The 24,212-nt window shown below is 36.1% G+C and overlaps 1 protein-coding gene across 1 annotated transcript in view; it reads left to right on the top strand.

Moving 5' to 3' along the window:
• Positions 1-24,212, top strand: part of Cnbd1 (cyclic nucleotide binding domain containing 1) — a 219,496-nt gene that overhangs the window by 12,908 nt on the left and 182,376 nt on the right. Inside the window, exons 2-3 of the mRNA XM_021221891.1 lie at positions 2,753-2,825; positions 10,675-10,788. Of these exons, the coding sequence (XP_021077550.1) occupies positions 2,753-2,825; positions 10,675-10,788 (187 nt within the window). The remainder of the gene's footprint in view (positions 1-2,752; positions 2,826-10,674; positions 10,789-24,212) is intronic.

Raw genomic sequence — 24,212 nt, 5'->3', positions numbered from 1 at the left:
CTGAGAGTTAAAAAGATTTGATTAAAATTGCTCTTGTTATTAGGAACAAAATTAGTAGTTGTGGAATGTGAGGGATGTTTCTTAACTGTATATATGTTGGCTTCTCTATTGGCAAAATAAAATAAGTTGTGTTCTGAGACTCAGCTACACCTTAGTAACTTTCTCCTGTCTGTGTGCTGTAAACCATATGCTGCATATCTCCACAGTAAACTTGTTAAGTATGAACTATTTTTCTGACGTTTCTTTGAGGGTTGAGTAAGATATCTCTTTATATCATTCACACAAGAAATAATAGTATTTTATGTATATCAAAGCTTTATTTTGCTTCATATGGAATAAATAATTCTATATGCCACCAAATCTAAAACACACAGTCTTTTATCAACTAAAGTTTACCTGAGAAATATGTGTAGGGAAGTGCCTCAACATATAAATAGTAATTCTAGATTTAATAAGATGTATGATGTTCAAATGGAAATAAACTCTCTGCTTGATTCCTCTTACTTTGTTTTCATACGTAGTAAACAGTGCTGTTTAATTTTGAAGTCATCCAGGGTCCATACAAAACCCAATTTTATTATTCTGGAACTCTGAATTAGAACATATACATTTGTATATACCAATTCTTCATGATTATAATATGGTCATTGGATGACTTTTTAAAAGCTTGAAAGGTGCATTAAATAACTTATTTTCTCAATAACTTTTCGATAAGGAATGAAATAATTTGTATAAGTTAGTATTTATCAGTGTGTTTCACTTCATGTTTCTAACAGTTCCAACAACATTGATTGTTCTGGAGTAATCAGAGAGCTTGTGATGTGGATGTCTTCAAATGTGCATTTACATCCACCCCATGTTACACTTATCACCTTGTTTGAAAGATGTTTTCTCTTCGTGGCACTGAAAGAGAATCACAGTTAATTTGCTTCTTGGATGTGAGCTGAACTTTTATTTCTTAGGGAGTCTTTTGTGATTTTTCTCAACTGGAAATTCATCCTACATGCTGCAAAACCTTCTGAAGAGTGAGCAGCATCTGCGTAGCTAGGACTTTATAAGGAAAGGGTGAGAGAGGAAAGAGACAGGAGGAGGGAGAAGATGAAAGGAGAAATAGAAGGGACCAGGAGAACTTTGCTTTGTTCTGTGTCTAAAGTAGTTCGTAGACTAGTTTGGATGTGAAAGAGCTTGACAAATCATTCTGAAAGACCTTTTTGATTCAGGAGATATTATAACTCATACCAATTCCACTCTTTACTGCAACTAGAAATGCCAAACCTTCTTCTAGGTCAGAAAAATTAAACTCCGTTTGAAAAAGCCCTGTATAAACGTGTATAACTTTAAACATCCATATATTTATTACATTTTTAAAGACTTTAATCAGCATTACCTAACAGTGCAGTATTGTGCTTCTCCCAAGGGTCACAAAGTCCTACTACTTGCTAAGCACTGTCTCCTCCTAAGTTGTTGACTAGGTGTGTTCCCCACCACTCTAACAATACAGGGTATTGGCATGTATTAGTTGCCCGTCAGAACTTGATGGTAAGACTATTTTTTTTGAAAGCATTACATACTTGGATCACAGATCATGGAAAAACAGAGCTAGTGCTGATCCAGAAAATTTCTTCCTGCTGGCTTGCTTTCATAGAAACAGAAATTTTCTGTGCAGGCAGCTAGAGAAAAAAAATAAACAAAAACAAAAACAAAAAAAAATATCAACAGTCTTATCCAGCTATGAACCTGATGAGCCATAACCACCACTGATATGGCAAGTGTATCAATAGTATTAAGGTTATTGGAGTAAGCAATGATTTTTCAATTGGATATAAAGCCTAGTTCACAGGTGGGACCATATATCTGGCACTGTAACCCTGGCCATAGGCCTGGCCACTAGATCCTAGGGGAAAACTATTACTACTTTGCAAATAGATGTAGTATCAAAGTGCTTTCTGAGTACTTAGCTTTATACCAAAAGATTAGAACAACTCACATCCCTCACCAAAGTATTTGATAAGAGACCCCATAAAAGGTCAATATCTACAAAGTAAGTGACTATGTGATTCTCAGCCCTTAAGTGGAGTGTATATCACCACACTTCCCCAACAGTTTGAGGAACATGCATAAGAGGAAAGAGAAAGATTTGCACAGTCAGAGGATAAGGAACACGGCTGGAAAATAGTGTCTTATGAATGTGACAGGACAGCTACACTCAGGAACTCAAAACAACTACGGTTACCTGTACAAGACCAGTACAAGATCAAGCCAAAAACCATTTTGGCATGGAGTTTGAAGAGGCTATGCCTAGCATCATAGCTATAAGCAACTGATGGCTTTTGGGAGAAGAAGTTCATTTTTTTTCAAGGACTTACCTGGTTGCTCACCTCCAGTGGAAGGCCCTACACCCATGCTTAAGTGTTCAATATGTTCAATACCAATTAAACTTCATGGATATAAAGAAAACATAAGTAGATGTGAAGTTCATGATGGAGAGGTAGATGAAGGAGAAAGGGAGGAGGAGGTAGGTATAAGTCGTATATATGACCAAAACACATTTTAAAAGTGAATTCCATCCTCACCTTAATTATCATACTGAATTTCTTTTGTGTATTAGAGGCTGTGAATACAATATCTCACTTCATGGTCACTGAATTTTTTTCTTTGGTGTGATGAATGTTTCCAATTAAATACCACTTACACACTTGCTTAATAAGATAACAGAAAATTACTCACACTTTTAATTGGTTTCATTTTGCAGGCCTGAGACTGAGCAAAACCATTAATTATGGTCAGCTGAATGCCTTATGCCACATTAGAGGACTAAAGAGCGAGTGAGTTACTCATGCATTTCTTTTCCTATCATAGAGAAAGTGATGCCTCTACTTGTTTATGGATAATATATAATAATAAAAAAGTGCTAATTCTTGCAGGTACCTGACTTAGTACATGAAGAAATACAATTGAAACCTGGTGTTTATTTCTACATACTGAAAAATGTAAATTGGTCACAAAATAAAATAAAAATGTTTATGACATAGCTAACCAATTTAATATAAAATAAATGTAATTCATTCCAAACAGGGCTATTTTTAGTGGGAAAAAAAAAACAGTCACAAGTAGAAAGACTTAAGTTGAAAACACAAATATTGCATGAAATGCACATCTGAAAAGAGAATGGGGTGTGGTCTGGAGACACAGAAATGGTAACTTGTCCCGCTCAGAGTTTAGGATTCCTAAGAGGTCCAAGAATTGAGCATAGAAGTTTAAAATGTGTTCTCTTGCTGTTTTAGTTGCTGTTGTATTGCTGTGATGGCCAAGACAACTCTTGGGAGTTGGGAGAGTGGTTACAGTTTTATAGGGTTAGTCCATTATCATCATGGTGCAGGAACAGACAGGTTTGGTGCTAGAGCCGTAAATGAGAGCTTCACCTCCTTATCCTCGGGTCTCTAGACCTTATCTAGTAGGTCTCTAGAAAGAAACACTGTCCATGAATGGGCTTTTGAAACCTCAAAGCCCACTCCTAGTGTCACACTTCTCTAAAAAGGACACACTCCCTCTGATAAAGTACAACTCCTAAACCTTCCTAAATAGTTCCACTAACTGGAGATTGATACTGACATATATGAGCATATGGAATCTACTCTCATTCAAACTACCACACATCTACTCCCTGACCCTCATAGGACTGAAGCCATGTCCTAGTTCAGAATGCATTCACTCCAACTTCAAAAGTACCCATAGTCTTTCCCAGTGTCATTGCTATCTCAATATCTCTTCTGAGACTCAAGACAATCTTTTAACTGAAACTCCATGTAAAAGTAAAAGCAAAAACCAAATAAAATATTTTCAATAGACAATGGCATGTAATATACACTACCGTTCCAGAAGGGAAGAAGTAGAGTACCAAAGCAAAGTCATCCAGCAGGGCAAATGACACATTCTGCAGCCATGTCTGATCTTAAAAGGTTTATTAAATGATCAATTCCGTCCAGATTTGGTGACTACACCACACCTCTCTCTCTTTGGTTGATTCCACAGGCCCTTAGAACCTATCCTTGACAGGTATCACATGAATCCTGGCTCTCCAACACTGATGTCTCCAATGCAACACAGATTTGACCTTTCCAGATTCATGCAGTGGCCTCTTTGCACTTTCTATATATGGCTTTCCCTTTCAGATGCCTGGTCTCAGTAGCTTTTCTTTACTGTAGGGGAAGAGTCTGCAAAACCTTTCCTGTATTTTTCTTGACTCTAAATGTAGGCCCCTTGGTCTTGCAAACTATACAGGGGAAGGCCATGAAGTAGGAGTGGGTGGGTAGGGGAGCAGGGACAGGGGAGGGTATAGGGAACTCTCGGGATAGCATTTGAAATGTAAATAAAGAAAATATCTAATAAAAAAAAAAAACTAGAATAAGGGCTAAGCTGCCTTGTTATTCTGCTCACTAGCTTGGGAACCTGGCATCCTCCTAGAGTTGCATTTGCATAAGCTTTTTGTTGTCCAAAGGTTCCTTTGCTGCTTAAACATTCCTTTAATTCCTTTTCATAAGTTGGAAGCTTAGCTGGTTGGGGTCTTGCTCTGTGAGCACAACTCTCTTTATTCTATTTTGAGTAAGTCCTTTCTTTAAACATTTTACTCCTTCCTGGAGCACAGGACTTGGCTCCAGAATTACATAGCCGGGTAATTCTGGCTCTTTTTCTCTTTAAACTGTACATTTTGTATTTCTTTGTGCCTACTTGTTCCTTTTCATTATAGATCTTCGTAAGAATGATCACTAATAACTACACAATACTGTAACTACTAGGCTGTCTTGGAATCTCTGCCAATGACATTAATTTACATCTCTTTGATTTAGCTTCAGGTAGATTTTTAGGACAAGGGCAAAAAGCAGCCACAATCTTTGCCTAACCATGACAAGAGTGGTCTGTAATTCACTTATTAATATTGTTCCCCTCTGAAACCACTGGAGCCATGCCTCCAGAGTCCAAATCGCCCTCTATACTATTAGCTTCTATGCATCTACTAGGATGAACCATTAAGTCTTGCTTAAAACATTCAACTACTTTTTTAGTCAAAAGTCTCAAAGTCTTCCATACTCTTTCTACAAAGAGCATGGTCAGGCTTACCTAGCAGTATCAGAGTCCCTGATATTTCTTTGAAAGACACGATGACCAAGGTGACCCTTTGTAATTGGAGTCATTACCCAATCATGTAATTAGGGGCTTATTTACAGTTTTCATCATTGTTGAAGGCAGGCAGGCATAGCACTGGACCAGAAGATGAGAGTTTCTTTCCTGATCTGCAGATAAAATCCAGAGAGAGAGAGAGAGAGAGAGAGAGAGAGAGAGAGAGAGAGAGAGAGAGAGAGAGAGAGAGAGAGAGAGAGAGAGAGAGAGAGACTGGGTCTATTTGGGTTTTTGAAACCCCAAAGTCCACCCCCAATCTTCTCCACATCTTCTCCAGCAAAGTCGAACCTACTCTAGCAAGGTCAATCATATTTGTTCCCAAACAGTTCATCAACTGAGGAACAAGTATTTATACATATGAGCCTATGAGCATAATTCTCATTCAAACCATCACAACTGTAATATCTTTATGTTAGTTGTGCTTTTGAAATTATAATAGCATAGCTACCACTGTCCATGTAACCTTTCTTCAGTCATGATTACCTTGACAACATGCCTTGGATTTACAATTCTTTTCCTCTCTTCTTTAAAATACTTCTTAAATTCATATTTCAGTGAGTATTTCAAACGCATCTTTTCAATTCTTCTTAGGAATGTCTTAAAAATGGAAAGCAAAGATTTAACCTCTATGGTTAACTGGTCATATACCTCTTGGTATATAACTGTTATGTATTCCTCTATGTTGACAAAAATTTTGAATCATAAAGTTATTGATTAACAAATTGTGTTTATAAGTGAGGAAGGTGATTAAATGATTCATAGCAAGAAAATTATGTTTCTAAAATAGTTTTAAGATAAGTGTAGAGAAGACTGACTAGAGTTGAGCTGTAATGTGGTGTCTGGAGAGATCACTAATTGAATGACCTCTTTATCTAAAGATAAAGGACTTTAATAATGTTAAATTTATTAGCATCACTACCTAGCATTTTCATCAACTTATTTTATATTTTGACATTAATATACATTATGAAGATTCATCAATATTTACTCAGGTAACTACTTACAGCAACTTTCACCTGCTCCCCTGAAAGGGCAGTACTCATATTTCTTTCAATTCGTCAAGAAAATGTATAGACTACATCTTTTAAAAGATAAATTCAGGTGTAAATAAGTCAACTTGGTTAAACTTTCTAGGTTATTTAATTTAAATTAAAATGTGTAAATTATTATAAGATAAGTATGTAAATATAATTTATTAGTGAACATAAAATATTGTGCAATTTATTTTCATCTAGTATGTATACACCATGTACCTCAAGTAGTTTACTTTGATAAATCTTTTTTCTCCTCTTTTTCTTTAGGCTATAAAGGGCTTTTGTTGTTTTTATTTTTGTTGTTGTTGATTTGTCTTTTTGTTTGTTTCTGTTTTTTGTTTGTTTGTTTTTTTGACTGACAGGATGTTTTTAGGTTGGAATTTTAGGAATCTATCAAACCTTCATAATATCATTAGTTTACTATGAATTATTCATCCACAAACTCCCCTAAATGATGCAGGGTATTGCCATTTCTCTTAGTGCCCAGCAGAACTTGATGGTAGGATTCTATTGCTGAAGAAACCACACAGTTTGAACCCAGGACATGCAAAAAATACAGCTTTTTTTCAGTAGATCTGGAAGCTTCTCTTTTCTGCTCCTTATTTTCCTAGGCTTCAATCTAGACAGGGAAAGGACATTAGGACCTTTTATGGAAGATATTTTTAAGGCTGAAATATAAGTACACATCTTCCTTTGCTCTTCCTTATACTTCACTTGCTTGAGTTGAGCCATAATAGTGTTCGTGTGATGTTCTTAGATGGGGAGGTGACACGTATCTACTAGTGTCCTAGGCAGCAATTCTTAGCAGCTTGACATGCAACCTGGGCATCTGCCTTCCCCATCAGACTGCACCTATTCTTCATAATGCATCTACAGACTGCATCTATGTTTACATAATGTATTTTTATTTTACTATGTAAACTTGAGAAAATCATTTAAGCCCTGTAACCACTATCTCCTTATCTACTGAGTGTCTGAATAATAACTGCAATTTATAAAATACTTTTTCTATATTTACTTCAAAGACTTCTCTTACACTGTCTTTTTTTCCCTCCTGTTGCAGTTAGACAATATTTTTCAATGTTTCTTGTAGTTGTATGTCACCAAAGACAGTCACATTGGAGGTGTAAGGCTTCAGTGTATGATATGGTTTTACAGGGGATAAAAATAAGTCATGGCAGTTATCAACATTTTAAAAAATCTAAAAATTTAAAATCAAAGTTAGATTTATAGATTTTTATAAAAACAATGACAGGATTTGACTACATTGAGCTTGTAGTATTTTAGTTCTAACAGTATGCCTTTAATGGCTGGGCCATAGATCCCTTTTTGTGGGCATGACTGCTTACATTTACCTGCTTTCTACCTTATTATATGATCTTGTGTACTTTTGTCATTTGATTTCATGGCCCCTAAGTATAGGAGATAGAGAAGTAGGAATATACTACAAAATTTTTTGTGATATAGAACACATATCATCATATCATAAGGACACTTGAAGATCTGCTCTGAGAATTATATCATCTCCAGGCATAGTACTTCATTATTTCCCTTCTTAGACACATTTTCAAATGTGTAAACCATCCAGTTTATATTTGGAATTCCCAAAAAATAGGTGAGGTAGATGTCTGTCACATTTGTATAAGGTGATGAATAAAAGTAAGTTAGGTCTTCATATTTAGGGATATACTCATTTTAATCCACTCCAAAGATGATCTATCTAAATCACAGTTTAGAATACATTTCTAAGATCTATATCACAAGCTGCATGTAGACAAAAATAAATACTTCTATAGTTCTTTGAGCCTCAAGTTTTTCATGTATGAAATGAGAATAAAAGTATGTAATTCATACACATAGGCAAGAATTCCATGATATAATGTATGTAAATTGACTAAGGTAGTGCCTGACATAATAAGAAAAATGTGCTGTTTTGAGTTGGCACACTATATTTCAGAGGTTAAGAGAATGGGCTTTCAAGTTAGTGCAATTTTAATTTCAATCATATATCCCTCACATTCTAGTTACATGATGTGGCTAATAAATAAAGTAGAAGTACTTTAGGTATTTATTAACATCATTAGTTTACACAAATATAAAATGAAACCTTACTATAATATATGCAATGGGAACAAATATTTAAAGAATTTAGGTAGATATGTAAAATAGATTAAATGTGAGTTTTCAATACACTTACATGAGATCTTTGAAAATGCTCAATGGAAATATGTGGACAAACTTAAAAACTGAGTACGTACTTGATCAGTATTTGTCATGTTGTGAGAAAATAATAAAAATATACAATGCTAAATTGCATGCTTATCTTCCTGTATGAACCAAGGAAAATAAAATTAGATTTTAAAAATACAGGTAAATTATTTTGTGTCAAATATCAATACAATGTTTTGGAAAAATATTATAGAACAAATAAATAGCTGCAAATATTTTAATGTGTCACTGCTTGCATAGATTGAAAAACAAGAAAAAAATTTTATTAATTTTACTAGATATTTTCTTTATTTACATTTCAAATGTTATCCCCTTTCCTGGTTTCCCCTCCAAAAACCCTCTATCCTTTCCCCTTTCCCTGCTTACCTACCAACCCACCCAGTCCTGCTTCCTGGTCCTGGCATTTCCCTGTACTGGGATCTAGCTGCATAAGAAAAAAAAAAAAACAAAAAAAAAACTTTTATTGAAAAATTTTAAAACTTATTTTTTTTCTTAACAGTGCCAAAGGCAAAAATTATTTTATTTGTTTATTTGTTTATTTTTTATTTATTTTTTGTTATTTTCTTTATTTACATTTCAAATGCTATCCCGAAAGTTCCCTATACATGCCCCCACCCCCGCTCCCCTACCCACCCACTCCCACTACTTGGCCCAGGCTTTCCCTTGTGCTGAGTCATATAAAGTTTACAAGACCAAGGGGCCTCTCTTCCCAGTGATGGCCGATTAGGCCATCTTCTGCTACATATGTATCTAGAGACACAAGCTTAGGGGGTACTGGTTAGTTCATATTGTTGTTCCACCTACAGGGTTGCAGCCCCCTTCAGCTCCTTGGGTACTTTCTCTAGCTCCTCCATTGGGGACCCTGTGTTCCATCCAATAGCTGACTGTGAGCATCCACTTCTGTGTTTGCCAGGCACTGGCATAGCCTCACAAGAGGCAGCAATATCAGGGTCCTTTCAGCAGAATCTTGCTGAGTATCTAGGTTTGGTGGCTGATGATGGGATGGATTCCCGGATGGGGTAGTCTCTGGATAGTCCATCCTTTCATCTTAGCTCTAAATTTTGTCTATGTACCTGTATCCTTTCATGAGTATTTTGTTCCTTATTCTAAGGAGGAATGAAGTATCCACACAATGGTCATCCTTCTTGGTTTTCTTGTGTTTAAAACTTATTTTATTAGATATTTTCTTCATTTACATTTCAAATGCTATCCCAAATGTCCCCTATACCCTCCCCCCACCCTGCTCCCCTGCCCACTCACTCCCACTACTTGGCCCTGGCCTCTCTTCCCAATGATGGCTGATTAGGTCATCTTCTGCTACATATACAGCTAGAGACACGAGCTCTGGGGATACTGTTAGTTCATATTGTTGTTCCACCTATATGGTTGCAAACCCCTTCAACTCCTTGGGTAATTTCTCCCGCTCCTCCATTAGGGGCTCTGTGTTCTATCCTATAGATGACTGTGGGCATCCACTTCTGTATTTTTATATTCATTGCCACCAAGCAAATATTGAACAAGATGTTTGTCAATGTCTCATCTGAAAGATGATCATTTTACTAATTTCTGAAATAAGCTGTTAAGATGAATATTTGGCATTGCAGATATTGATAACATTTTGTGGTAGTTATTAGTTTAAATTACATGAGGTAACATTTCAAATGCCCACAAAAGTTATTGCCCAACATTTCTTAACATTTGCCCTATTTCCATATATCTTGCTTACTGGTATGTTTACAGTGGAAGAATTCACTCAGGTGAGGACATTGAAGTACAGAAGTTTACCTTTTTGTACCATAGGAATTTGTGATTTATCAGTAAAAGAATTAATTGTCTACTCACCAAAACTATCTTACACGATTCCAGTGACTTTCCAGAGTGGGACATGTTGAGGTTTTTCACCTACATAACAATTATTTACTATAGATCTAAAACACAGTACCTGACATTTTCATCAGTTATTGCAAAGACTTAGAAGACTGTATACAATACATAAGTGTGTATGTATGTGTGTGTGTATGTATGAATGTATATGTATGTATATATGCATGTATAGGCAAAAGATTTGGGAAACATTTTAAAGAAATTTTACTATGCTGAATTAAATAACAGCTTTATTCAACTTCAAAAATAAAAAGCTTTGCAAAAATAATAAAAAATTAATATAATAAATTAAAACTCTTGTAAAAAATTGTGTGTGACCCTTACACCTATTCTCCCTGTCTTGCATTAGCCAGCATTCTTCCCTTCGTTTGGAAGCTCACGATGCATTCATCAAGCAATATCCTCAAATATACCTGCATGAAAAAACAGTATTGCCTAAAGTTCCTCACCTGGCTGACAAAAGGTAAAATCATTTCTTTGAAAGTGATAATTTATGTGTGGATATATTTGTGCTTTTTACAGTTAGTGGGTGTTCAAATTACATAGTGCTGCTGAGTTTCTTAATAACAATTTTATTCCAGGAGATTATGTCCTGTGACAAACCATCTTCTCTGAATTCCCTGTCTGCCTACTCTCTTAAATTTTCCCTCTAGTATCGTTTTCAATTTCATGACATATATTCACCTATTATATATTTAAGTGATTTTATGTATCCTTGTAAAATATAGGATCCATAAAAGAAAATAAAAACTTATTTGTCTTTTTTTAAGAGTTGGCTTCTTTCACTTAATATGATGGTCTTCAATTGTGTATGTTTCCTTTCAAACAGTATAATGTCTTGTTTGTTGGTTTTATTTTGTTTTAACTGAGTAAATTTCTGTTGTGCATATCGGAAATTTTCTTGTTCTAGTTATCTGTTGATCAAGTAGGCCAATCATAAGCTTGACTATTGTGAATGACGTTACAATAAACATGGATGTACAAATATCTCTGCCATGTGCTCATATAGAGTTCTTCAGCTATACATCCAAAAGCTGTACAGCTGACACGTTCTGTGTTGACTAATTTGTGTTCCCTGTGATCGTTTCCAAAGTGCACTAATCCTGTAGCTTACTGAAGACTTAGGGGGAAAGAGAGGTACTTTAGTTATTCAAGTTTCTCATGATGTCTTACTCTATAAGCCTAGCCACAATAAAACATTATGAAACGCTCCAAAACTACTCAGTTTCATGTACTAGCCACCTATTGACAAGCTTCCCTTAGTATTATAGATAATCCTTCTGGAACCATAAGCCCACATTAACTCTTTCATCTATAAGGTACGTCTGGTTTTGATATATTATTATAGCAGCATAGAAATAACTTATACAGGGTGCAAAATACATAATACAACAGGAAAACAAACAACATTGATTTATGTGCCTGATCAGCAAGTCAAATTAGCTTGAGAAGTGTGGGGATTTTTAAGGTGTATTTCTGATATATTTGGGAAGAAAGCCAGCTTCAGGCTTAAACTATTATTTTGATAACTATTTTCCTTCCATGTGTCTGCCTCACCTTTTTGGGGGGTTGGTTTCATTTTCATACTTGTTATGGTAGATTTGCACAGATTAGATTTATTAAGTGTCAGGTGAGGAAAAAATGTCGTTTCTTTTTTTAAAAAAACTCATTTAGAAAATCACCAGAATCTCTTGTGAATTAATCATGGATTATCAGTAAGCTTTGGTTTGCTATTCCTGAACCACATACATACCCATGTTTTGGGGAAATACTGCTGACACACTAAATAGAAACCACTGAGGTAAAGGTCTGAGCACAAGGAGAATCTATGAAGAAACTAAAGTGTTAAATGATAAAGTGGATGAACGTATAAAAGTTTGTTGAGAATTGCTTGAAGGAACGTAACTCAATAGGAGGTTTGAAAGTTTTTCTTCTTGAAACTAGGTAATGTAATGAAAGATGGAGTCTTAGTTAGGTTTCTAATGCTGTGATAAAACACTATAAAAAAGCAACTAGAGAAAATATTTGGCTTAGAGACTATAGTTCATCCTCAGGGGAAGCCAAGGCAGCACCTCAAGGCAGGAAATGAAGGAACGACTGTTGGGGTTTGGTCTCTTGCTATGTATCATAACGCTAAATACTGGGCCTGGTTACCTCAGGGATGAGTGAATCCTCACATACATCAAGTAATGCTATGTGATCTTGCTCCTATAGCCTATAGCTGGGCAGAAAACAGGTAGGTGGAATTTTAGTTCCTGGGCTTGGTGTCTTAGGAGGACCACAAGGGGAAAGAGGAGAAGGAGAGGAAAAGAGGCCATGGGGTCAGTGTGTCATGAAAATACGGCCATTGCAGGCTAGCCAAATGGAGTTAAGTGCAGCCCAGATAAAATATGGCAAGGTATAATTAGGGGTTATTGATGGGGAAGAAGAAGACATAATTGCTTAGAGGGTAGCTATCTGCCTAGCTGTAGTGCTTTGTAGGCTTATTATAAATATAAAAGTTTAGGTCTTTCATCTGGGAACAAAACGATTAAATGCAGGGTAGAAACCTCCAGTTGAGATTAAATATTCACTATAAGAGATCATAGAGGAATAGTGTTTCTTGGAGTGTTTTCCATACTTACTCAGCCTGCCTTAAAACCCAAGACCACTTCCCGTGGGTTAGCTATACCTACAGTGGGATGGTCCCTCTTATCAATTGTTTACCAAGAAAATTCTCTACAGAATTATCTATAGGTCAATGTGATAGGGGATGTGCTTTCTTCTTCCTAGGTATGCCAAGGTTTGTGTCAGACTGACAAAATCCAACCAACAGGAAACAAAGAACTTTGAAACCCTATTTACAACCAGAGAGATTGTACACAGCTATTATCTAACATAGTGTATCAAAATAAATTAATTCCAGGATTAGAAGAAAAGATAGCCAACTATTTAGAAATTAAACAATAGCCTAAATTCAAACATTTAAAATACTCTTATAAAATTTTAGGCTAAGAGTCAAAATTGTGCTGCATGTTTTAGATACACATCAAAGAAGCAGAGGAAATAAAAGAAAGCTACACAAGGGTTGATGGTAAGCTAGGACACATTTTGAAGACCAGGAAAGAGAGTGAGGACGTAGCAATGAATTGGGAGGAAGTATCTTCAAATTCTACATTTGACATGCAGGACCCAAAATACAAAAGGAACTTAATTGCATGAAATCAACATGAGTAAATAATGGGCAAATCTTTGGAAGACACTTCTCAAAAGAAGGCATTAAAGAACATTTGATGGAGCTCAGCATATGCCTCATGGCAAAAGAAAAAAAATCACAGTTTCATCTCTTGAGCATGCTATAATGTGGTTGTTAACAATACTGAACATTAATCTAAATTCTTCATATTAGAAAAAGCTATCTACTTCAAAGGGACAATAAATATACTGCCAATTGAGTTAAAATCCACAGTCTATTAAAAAATTTGAACTCAGTTGCTGCTCTCACAAGGGTTCTTCATGCAATGATTTTATATACACCACTCTAGGTCTTATTATTATAAGGTCCTGTATTATACATGGGAAGGATGCCTTATGTAGATACGTGCACCTGTCAAGAATTATCTTTTTATTTTCCCTCACATTAAACATCAACATAGAAAAGGGAAAAAAATACAAATGCACAGTATATTCAATACCATGAGAATAAAGCACGGGCTAAGCAACATTTTTTAGGAATAAATATAGTCAGGAAACAATTGCTAGCAGATACTAAATACCTCTGTTCTTAAACTGTTTTGGATAACTGATCTATTTAATGTATGACCGGGTTACTATGTATAGATAGGAGAGGGAAGCTTGATTTATTGTTATCTTCCTCTTTTGATGGCCTTGATCTCCTTTTGTCCTGGAGGTACTTTTCCTCATGGCACTTGGTCTTAGACCTAGAGGCTAGGAGCTTTCTGTGGGTCTCTTTTGTCTCCAGTTTGTGGTTGCATTATACTGGGTCCCTCTCACATAAACCATCAGCAAAGAACATGCACCACCAGCTTTCCAACACTCCAAACCAATGGGGACATTTTCTCAATTTCTCATTTCTCTTCCAAAATGACTCCATCTGGTACCTCGTTCCTACAAAACTAGTCAGCTTGGGGTTCGTCCAGATTTTCCTTTTGGTACAATGGACACTAGAGGAAAGCCTCTCAGGAGGCCTAAGCATAGTTTTGGCTGTGGCTTAACAGTCACAGAAAGGGGTTATTACAGCGATTGACCAACACCCATGCCTGTTACAATTGTTATAGTCAATATTGTAAACTTCATTTAACTGCTCTGCTCTGGGCATCTGGAGAGGAGCCTGATGTGAGAGCACTTGTAGAGACTGAAAGAACTCCATCCATCATGTGTAAGGAGGGAGCCAATGCGTCTCATGAGTAGTAAAGCTCGTTGGACTAGTGACCTGGCTGAGACATTGAAAAGCATTTCTAGTAGAACATTAAATAATGTTAATTAAAAACTTAAAAAATAGATCAAGGATGAGGTCAAAGAGGGTTTGGAATTGTTGGCACTATCTAAACTTTATTTGGAAACATATTAGAAGGTGAATTTATAGAATACTTTAGGGTAGAATAAATGAAATATAGAAGCAGCTATATTTTGTTTAGTTTTTAAAGAACACTGTATTGTGACCTTGAAGACTGAAGTTTGGTATTTTTATTTTGTCTAATAGCATCAATGTACCTTTAGAAAATTCTTACATGCCTTTCACTTTTTTTTTTAATCTAGAAAAAGCACAAGTTTAGCAAAATAGTTCACTTCTATAGTAGACAAGCCTTTGAAATATAGTTGTTTTAATTACTACCATGTACTGTGGAAAAATGGTGGTGCTTCATATAATCATACCATTTGTCCTCATTTTAGTTTCATAGGTGTGATAACATATACAACCCCCCCCCCCCGACACACACACCAACCAAAGAGTACACATGAAGGGACCCATGGCTCCAGCCGCATATGTAGCAGAGGATGGCCTTATCAGGAATCAATGGGAAGAAAGGCCCTTAATCCTGTGTAGGGAATGCCAGGGTGGGGAGGTAGGAGTGGATGGGTGGATGGGGGAACAACCTCATAGAATCAGAGTGAGGGGGGATTGGATAAGGGGTTTCTGGGGGGAAAACAGGAAAGGGAATAACATTTGAAATGTAAATAAAGAAAGTATCCAAAAAAGATAACCCCCCTAAATACATAAATAAATAAATAAATAAATAAATAAATAAATAAGATAAAAGGCAATATGGGAGGATGAGCTTTGTCGCACATGCCTTTAATCCAAGCACTCTCTAGGACATCTAGATGGCTAGACTACATAATAAACTCTATCCCACAAAAATATAACAAACAAAACACAGAACAAAAAAAGCAATACAAGAAAAGAAGAGATTATTAGGCTTGCAACTTCTGGTTACAGTCAGTTGCTGCAGAGAAGTCAAGGTTGGAACCTAAAGTCTCACATCCACAGTCAATAGCCTCCAAGGAGTGAGCACATGGCTCCTTGCTTGTGAAATGTTAGATAGCCTTTTCTCATTATGGAATGGTGCCTCCTACAAGAGTGGTCTGTGTCACTCGCAAACATTCCCTGAAGCCAACCTGCTCGAGATAATTTTTTATTAAGATGCGTTTCCTAGGTGACTCTTGACTAGGCCAAGTTGGCAGGTAACAAAACTTAGTACACCATTCGTTAAATTCCCCACTTCTAAAACCCATTAAAACAGCAACATAAAAAAGTTATTAGCTGGAGACTACATAAAATTCTATTATGTTTAAGGAGTTTGTACAACTAAATTACTTCCATATTCAAATCAGAAGACAAAATTCACTGTACCAAGATTTTCTCTACACTCTAGTGTTATTAGTGTACCTCAATTGATGAGTCTGTTACTAGGTTATATAATGATGGTGATTTTTTTAAATCAATAGGTCTGTTAGTCATAGTCAAGTATTTTAAATAACTTTCTCCATCCAAATAAACCTATTTACAGAATTATATCTATATTCTATGCTAAGGAGATGTAGTCATTATGAACAAATATAAGCAAAATGTTAATGTGTGTGCTAATAGGTAGGGCTTCTGCTATAACTAATCCTATGGTACTTTCATAATATTTTTGATCACCAATTAGAACTTCAATATCTCTAGTGACATTTTCATTTCTTTAAAATAACATTTAGGATTCTTGGAAGTGATTTCCAGAGGGCTACCTCTGCAAGTGTGGATAAACAATGCAGTTATCAAATCAAACTAGGTTAACAGTTTACATTTGAAAAATGTAAATGTAATTTCTCTGAGAAGTACAAATCAGTATCACAGGTGATTTTTATTTAGAATATGTCAAATGAAACACAATCTGCATTTTTAAGCAATTATTCAATTCACATTCTTTGAACTTCGATGATGCTTAGGTCTATGATAAGAAAGATTTAAAAAATTTGAATGATCAGAGAGTAAAAGGTTATAATGTTTGTGATTTGAATAGATCGAGATATATATCAAGTAATGGTAAATTCTGTGTCAGACAATATAGCCACAATCATTTGCACTAATTCTTTTTTTTTTAATAATTAATTTGACTAACACCAATCTAGAATCTATTGTGTATCTCTCACACTGCTAGTACAGAGTAAGATAAACATGGCCTTCAGCCTATAAGCAGTGATCACTTCATTGTGATTAATATTTGTGAAGTTATTAGTCCAGGCTTTTGGATGTTAAGAATAGAAACACTGTTCAAAGGAACAGGTACAATAAAAAAGCAGTTGTTTACTGGCCTACCTACATCACAAGATGGCCACAGGGAAGATGAAATAAAATATCTAAATGCGTGTGGACTTCAAACTTTTTTTTTTCCAATTTTTTTTGGGGGATATTTTCTTCATTTACATTTCAAATGTAATGTAAATGTAAATGACCTTTTCCCGGTCCCCACTGCTGGAAATTCCCTATGCCATCCCCCTTTCTCCCTGCTTCTATGAGTGTTTCCTCACTCACCCACTCCTGCCTCCCCAAACTTCTAATCCCTGTTTGTATCTTCACAAGAACATGACGGGTATGATTTGTACTTTTAGAAGCTGTGGCACAAAGAGAAAAAGAACATAAAATTTCCCAACTGAAATAACTCTGAAAAAAAAAAAAAAAAAAAAAAAAAAAAAAAGACTCAGATGGCCTTAGCCTTGGACAAATGGTAACCCATCTGCTCAAAGATAGTGTCTAGATCCGAGTACAGGGGGCATTTTTGCACAAAGAGTGTAGAGATTAATAACCATGACTCCTTTTATGAGCATGGCACAAAATTAATATGTGTAATAGTAGTGATTTAAAAATTCTATATATTTCCTCAAACAAGTTTAACAGTCACACTTTTAAAGGCTATGACAGATTTTTAGCTGATTTCAAGAGTAAAAAGAAGTTTTAAAGAAATGATAGTAATTGAGAAAACAAAAAATTTTAGACAAAATTTTGGCATCTCCATCAATGATAAATTTATTCAAAATTCCACTTATTTTAAGAGCAAAAATTAAGGCATATTTATAAGTCTGAATATAATTTATTTAATTTTTATAAAAAGCTATCTTTTTATCATTTTAGTTCCTGAAAAATTGAACAGCATAATACAAAACTATAGTGGTTATTTTAACAAAAATTTCAGATAAAGTTTAAGAATATCCTTATATTAGATTTAGATTCGCTTTGTCAATGAGGAAAGCTATTTGTAAGAGGCTGGAAACTTAAATTAATTTACAAACTGAGGGGAAACCATTAGTCCTTTTGAATGATTATCCATGACATTTCTTTCAGTGTTTTCACAATTACTAGGTAAACAAAAATCAGAATTTGGATTATTTTGAAGAAAATATTGAATTAACTATTAGATATATTTTGACTTATACAACATCTAAATTAACAAAAATCAAGAATTAGGTAGTTTCTAAATAAGTATTCCTTAAGTTACATACTTTAAAAAGTGTTAGCTTCATTTATTTAGTATTAGAAAGAAAGGAAGAAATATAGAATAATTTTTAAATTTATGATTTGAATGAGCAATCACCAAGCATATTAATAGCAGTGATGAAAAATAGATACTAACTCAAAATATGTAGCACAAAGATAATGTTTATGCTATAGCAATATATAAACTTCCAAATACTTTCCAGAATAAGATATTAAAGAGCTATTTTTACTAAAAAGAAAAAAATTGCTCAGTACTAGAACTCCAGGATTCATTCATAGGAGGAGTTATACAACAAGAGGGTTCAGGATGTAGAAATACATGGATAGTTATTGAAGAAGTCACATATCCTAGTATGATGCTTAATCAGCTTAGAGAATACAGTAGAATCATCTGGAGAGTGTTTATTTAATCCTGATCATGAGTCTTTGCCCACTCTATACTCTTTAATATACCTAGTGATATTTTGCAGTAGTTCCTGAATATTTTAATAGCACAATGCCTGAACTTTTCTCAATACATTTGTCATGAGGTGAACAGATTCTGTGAGGGAAATACATACAGATAGCTTGACAGTAAGGAGAAGTGGAAGTTTATGCTTTCTTTAAAAACTCAGTTGTGCCATGGGCATCAGGATACTTCGCCCCTCCTTGGAATGGGGAACAAAATACCCAGGTAAGGAGTTACAGAGACAAAATTTGGAGCTGAGACTGAAGGAAGGACTATGCAGAGACTGCCCCATCCGGGGATTCATACCATAATCAACTACCAAATGCAGACACTATTGCATATGCCAGCAAGATTTTGCTGACATGACCCCGATATAGCGGTCTCTTGTGAGGCTATACCAGTGCCTGGCAAATACAGAAGTGGATGCTCACAGTTATCTATTGAATGGAACACAGGGCCCCCAATGGAGGAGCTAGAGAAAGTACCCAAGGAGCTGAAGGGGTCTGTAACCCTATAGGAGGAACAACAATATGAACTAACCAGTACCCCCAGAGCTTGTGTCTCTAGCTGTATATGTAGCAGAAGAAGGCCTAATTGGCCATCATTGGGAGCAGAGGCCCTTGGTCTTGCAAAGATTATATGCTCCAATACAGGGGAATGCCAGGGCCAGGAAGCGGGAGTGGGTGGGTTGGGGAACAGGGCAGGGGGAGGGTATAATGGACATTCGGGATAGCATCTGAATTGTAAATGAAGAAAATACCTAATTTTTTGTTTTAAAGGAAGCTGTTTTTCGAGAGATCTGTAGCAGTAAACAGTTAAACTGCTTTGAGATCCCATCCGTCACATTTGCTGTGCGCCTACCCAAGAGCTGTGGATTTGTGGATGAAACACACACACACACACACACACACACACACACACACACACACACACACACACACACACAGTAGTGTTATTTTCTAATATGCCTTACTAGCTTAATGGTTGGACACTTCCCTGAATGTTCCCAAGGCTAGCGCACACTCCCCTCCAGCATTCCTGAGTTAAAACCTTTTAAAATCTATATTTCATCTCTGCTACCCCAGACCCTATTAGAGGAGTGGCCCCTTTGGACACTTTTGTGGACTTTTACATGTCTGTGGGCCTTTAAGTGTGCTCTCTCTACTTCTCTGTCATGCTGTGGTGCATTCTATGCCTGTCTCATCTTGGACTCTCTTCCTCTGCTCCCTGTGTTTCTTTCCCAGGAGTCCTAACAGTCCTGCCTCTTTGACCTTGCCCAGCCATTGGCCTTTGGCTCCTTAATGATTAATCAAAAACCAGTTTGGAGACAGTGACCCTCAACATCTGTACATGCAGATTCTGTGTGATTTAGGGAGCCAAATTAACACAAAGCAATGGAAGCAAGCCCCAACACAGATCACGTGATGTTTCCTTAAAACAGCCCCTTGAGAGGGCACTTGATGTTTAGGAAGAAGGTATGTAGAACCCTCTTGCACTGGTATGCCTTACTGGTCTTTGCTGGCAGTACAGTGCTTCATTGGTCCTCATGTGGTAGAGCAGGAGAGAAATGCACCTCATGCTATTCCGGCTGCTTCTGGCTGCTTCTACTGACTAGTACTGATTCAGCAGTACTTTGTGGTTTCTCCTGGACTGCGTCACCTCTACTGATTTTTGTTTGGTGTTTCACCCCAAGGAACTACTTCTAAACAGGTCCATAACCCCCCAGTCCTATTAATGGTCTTTCTCCCCTACTTTGGGTCCATAGGCTTAGAAGGAAGGATGAAACATTAAAGAACCCTAAAAAAAAAAAAAAAAAAAAAAAAAAAGAGTAGGCTTTGAAAAATCTAAACCTACAGTAAGGAAGCAGCTCTTCTTGGCCTGCAGCTAGCAGGAACAGGAAGAAATGTGACTGTGATGTGACTGTAGCTTTAGGCTACAGGGCTTTGAGTGGGACAGGAGAAGGGGAGTCTACTGAGACAGAATTCTGAAAAATCAAGAACAGAACAGAAAAGATACACGAAGTAAAAAAAAAAAAAAAATAAGTGCAGTCTCTGCACTGCAGGAACCCAAGCAGACTTCTTGGCCACACTGCAACTGAAACCTCATTAGCTTCCCTAATCACACAGGAATCTGCATGTCCAGATGCTGAGGGGTCAATGTCTCCATCTGGTTTTTGATTAATCAATGAGGAGCCAAAGGCCAATGGCTGGACAGGCTGGAAGTGGCAGGACTCTTTAGGACTCCTGGGAAAGAAACCAGGGATAAGATGAAGGGATTCTGCCCTGAGGGGCATAGAACAGGTCACACCATGATAGAGAAGCAGAAAGAGCAGGCTTAAATGCCCAAGGACATGTAAGAATCCAGGATTGGGTTTGGGGTAGCAGAGATTAAATATAGATTTTCAAAGGGATTAACTCAAAAACACTGGAGGGGAGTGTCCACAGGGACATCCAGGAAATACCCAATCATTAAGCTAGTACGGCATATTAAAAATAACACTGCACTCTGTGTGTGTGTGTGTGTGTGTGTGTGTGTGTGTGTGTGTGTTTCATTCACAAATCCAGAGCTCTTGGCTGGGTGCAGAGCAAGCATGACTGCCAGAATCTCAAAGCAGTCTAACTATTCACTGCTGCAGATCCCTCCCAAGGCATCTTCCAGAAAAATACATGACACATTTGAGTTTTATTTATTTATTTGTTTATTTATTTATGCTTTTTTCGTTTTTTTTTTTTTTTTTTTTTTTTTTTTTTTTTTTTTTTTTTTTTTTTTTTTTTTTGAGACAGGTTTTCTCTGGGTAGTCCTGGCTGTCCTGGAACTCACTCTGTATACCAGGCTGGCCTCAAACTCAGAGATCTGTCTGCCTCTGCCTCCCAAGTGCTGGGAATAAAGGCGTGTGCCACCACTGCCTGGCACGACTGAGTTTTTAGAGAAAGCAGATTTCATTTCACCTTACCTTCAAGCTAACTCTGCATCTCCTTCCACAAAATCTGTTCATGTTCTCATGTTATTTTTGCCAGGGTATTTTATTACAGCAACAAGAAAATAAACTAGAAATGGCTCATTGTGCAAAAGTCATATACCTTATATGGGCATGATCCTATCAGTTCACATCCTACATTGCCAAAGCTAGATATTTGTGACTAGAAAACTGTACTTTTTATGTTTTTGTTTAATTTCATCTTAAGTTGAAGCTTATTAGGAACTTATAGTACAGAAAGAGCCAATTGCTAAAGGACTCCTAATTAGTTAATATTACAATAGGTATTTATTATTTAAAAGATAATTATTGAATATTTGTAGAAGTAATATACCTTGAAGTCAATGACACATAGTTGGTTTTACTCTTGACTTATTTTTAAAAACTCCAAGGAAACAACTAATGCTTTCCAGTGTTTTATGTATGCACAAAAGCCCTTGGGGAACTAAGTGGAGCTTCTGAGGTGGGTCTGGTGGTTCATGCGTATAATCCCAACTCTCTGGAAGATGGCCCAAGCAAGGGAGAACATCATGAATGCAGGCGTTACTGGAGCTACATCATCCACTATAGAAACATAGGAAGATTATTTCAAATAAATATAGATTCATCTTCAGATGGGCCTGGGGAAATGGTACTATGCTGCTTGTATGAGGATCATAATTTATGGACATTACAAAAAAAGAGAAAGAAAAGATGACAGCAGTATAAAACCAAAGATTTGACATACTAAATAAACACTACCATTAAGCTACAACTTTATATACTTTTCCATATATATATCTGTATATCTATATCTATATCATCTATATCTATATAGATATCAACAGGTTTACAAACAGAAATCTAATAAATTCTTTGTTTGGTTGCTTTATTCTTCATCTCTGTGCCCCTGTTCCTTGGGCTCCCTTGTTCTTTTAAGTTCTTTTTTTGTTGTTGTTGTTGTTATGTACACTTAATATGTTAACTATGAAGGATCTGGTATTTATATTTCTGCTTGTGTATTTGGTGTTCTTTTTTTTTTTTTTGTATCTATATAGGTGCATATTTCCTTGGTTTAGGAAAATTTTGTTCTATGATCTTTGGAAGATCTTCTCTGTTCCACAGTTAGGGATTCTTCTGTCTATGCCTGTAGTTGGAAGATTTGGTCTTTAAATGATGGCTCTCATTTCCTACATGTTCTTTTATTTGCCCCTCCTTCATATTCTTTGATTGGTTTGTCTACTTCTATTTTAACTTCAAGTCCTGGTATTAGGAACTTATAGTACAGAAAAAGCCAATTGCTAAAGGACTTCTAATTAGTTAATATTACAATAGGTACTTATTATTTAAAAGATAATTATTGAATATTTGCAGAAGTAATATACCTTGAAATCAATGACACAACATTGGTTTTACTCTTAACTTATTTTCAAAAACTCCAAGGAAACAACTAATGCTTATATTTGATTTATTCTACTATGTCTTTTTTCTTAAGTTTTGTAATTGTGTTGATAAGTTTTTTTCAAGTCTATCTTCAATTAAGCTTGAGTTCCCTTCAATGTCTCTATATCTTTACTTAATTTCATTCTCAAATCCTGGATTTTCTTCCTCATTTCCATCTACCTTAAATTTCTGTTTTCTCTGGCATCATTGAAGTGTTTCTTCTCTCCATAGTTCTTGATTCATTTCTTTTTGTCTTCTTCAAGCTCAATGTATTCTTTGATAGAAATTATCATTTTTTTTTTTAAATTTTGTGCCCTGGTGTTTATTCAGGCAATTCTCTTAGAGATCATTGTTATAGGACTATTAAAGATTTGTGTGTGTGTGTGTGTGTGTGTGTGTCTGTGTGTGTCTGTGTGTCTGTGTGTGTGTAGGGGATTAAGGGGTAAAAATATTGCCATGATCTTTCATATTATTTGTATTTTTATGTGAGATCTAATAAGTTTTTTGTTGTTAGTTCTGTGTCTGATATGAACATATCAACCAGAGCCACTGCACAGAATATGCAGTTTAGGTAAGACTTAAAGATTCTGTTTAGGGTAGGTGGAATGAAGTCAAGTGGACACAGTGGGCAGGGATGGCATGAAAAGACATTCATTTTGGTGTTAGCCTCAAGTTTGGAGGCATAGATGGAGCTTGGAGGTTTGAGGAGAGGAGAATTAGGTAGACCCACACAGTTAGAACTTGGACCAAGTTGTTTATAACATGACTGAATCATGAGAGTGGGTATTTGTGGGCTTTTGTGGGTAGTACTCCATTGTGAAAATTCACCACATTTTCTGTATCCATTCCTCTATTGAGGGACGTCTGGGTTCTTTCCAGCTTCTGGCTATTATAAATAGGGCAGCTATGAACATAGTGGAGCATGTGTCCTTATTACCAGTTGGAACATCTTCTGGGTATACACCGAGAAGAGGTGTTGCTGGATATGCTTGTAGTACTATGTCTAGTTTTCTGAGGAACCGCCAGACTGATTTCTAGAGTGGTTGTACAAACTTGCAATCC

The sequence above is a fragment of the Mus pahari genome, chromosome 22 (genome assembly GCF_900095145.1).
Source record: "Mus pahari chromosome 22, PAHARI_EIJ_v1.1, whole genome shotgun sequence".
NCBI classification, from domain to species: Eukaryota; Metazoa; Chordata; class Mammalia; order Rodentia; family Muridae; genus Mus; species Mus pahari.
This window is presented reverse-complemented; position numbering and strand designations above follow the sequence as displayed.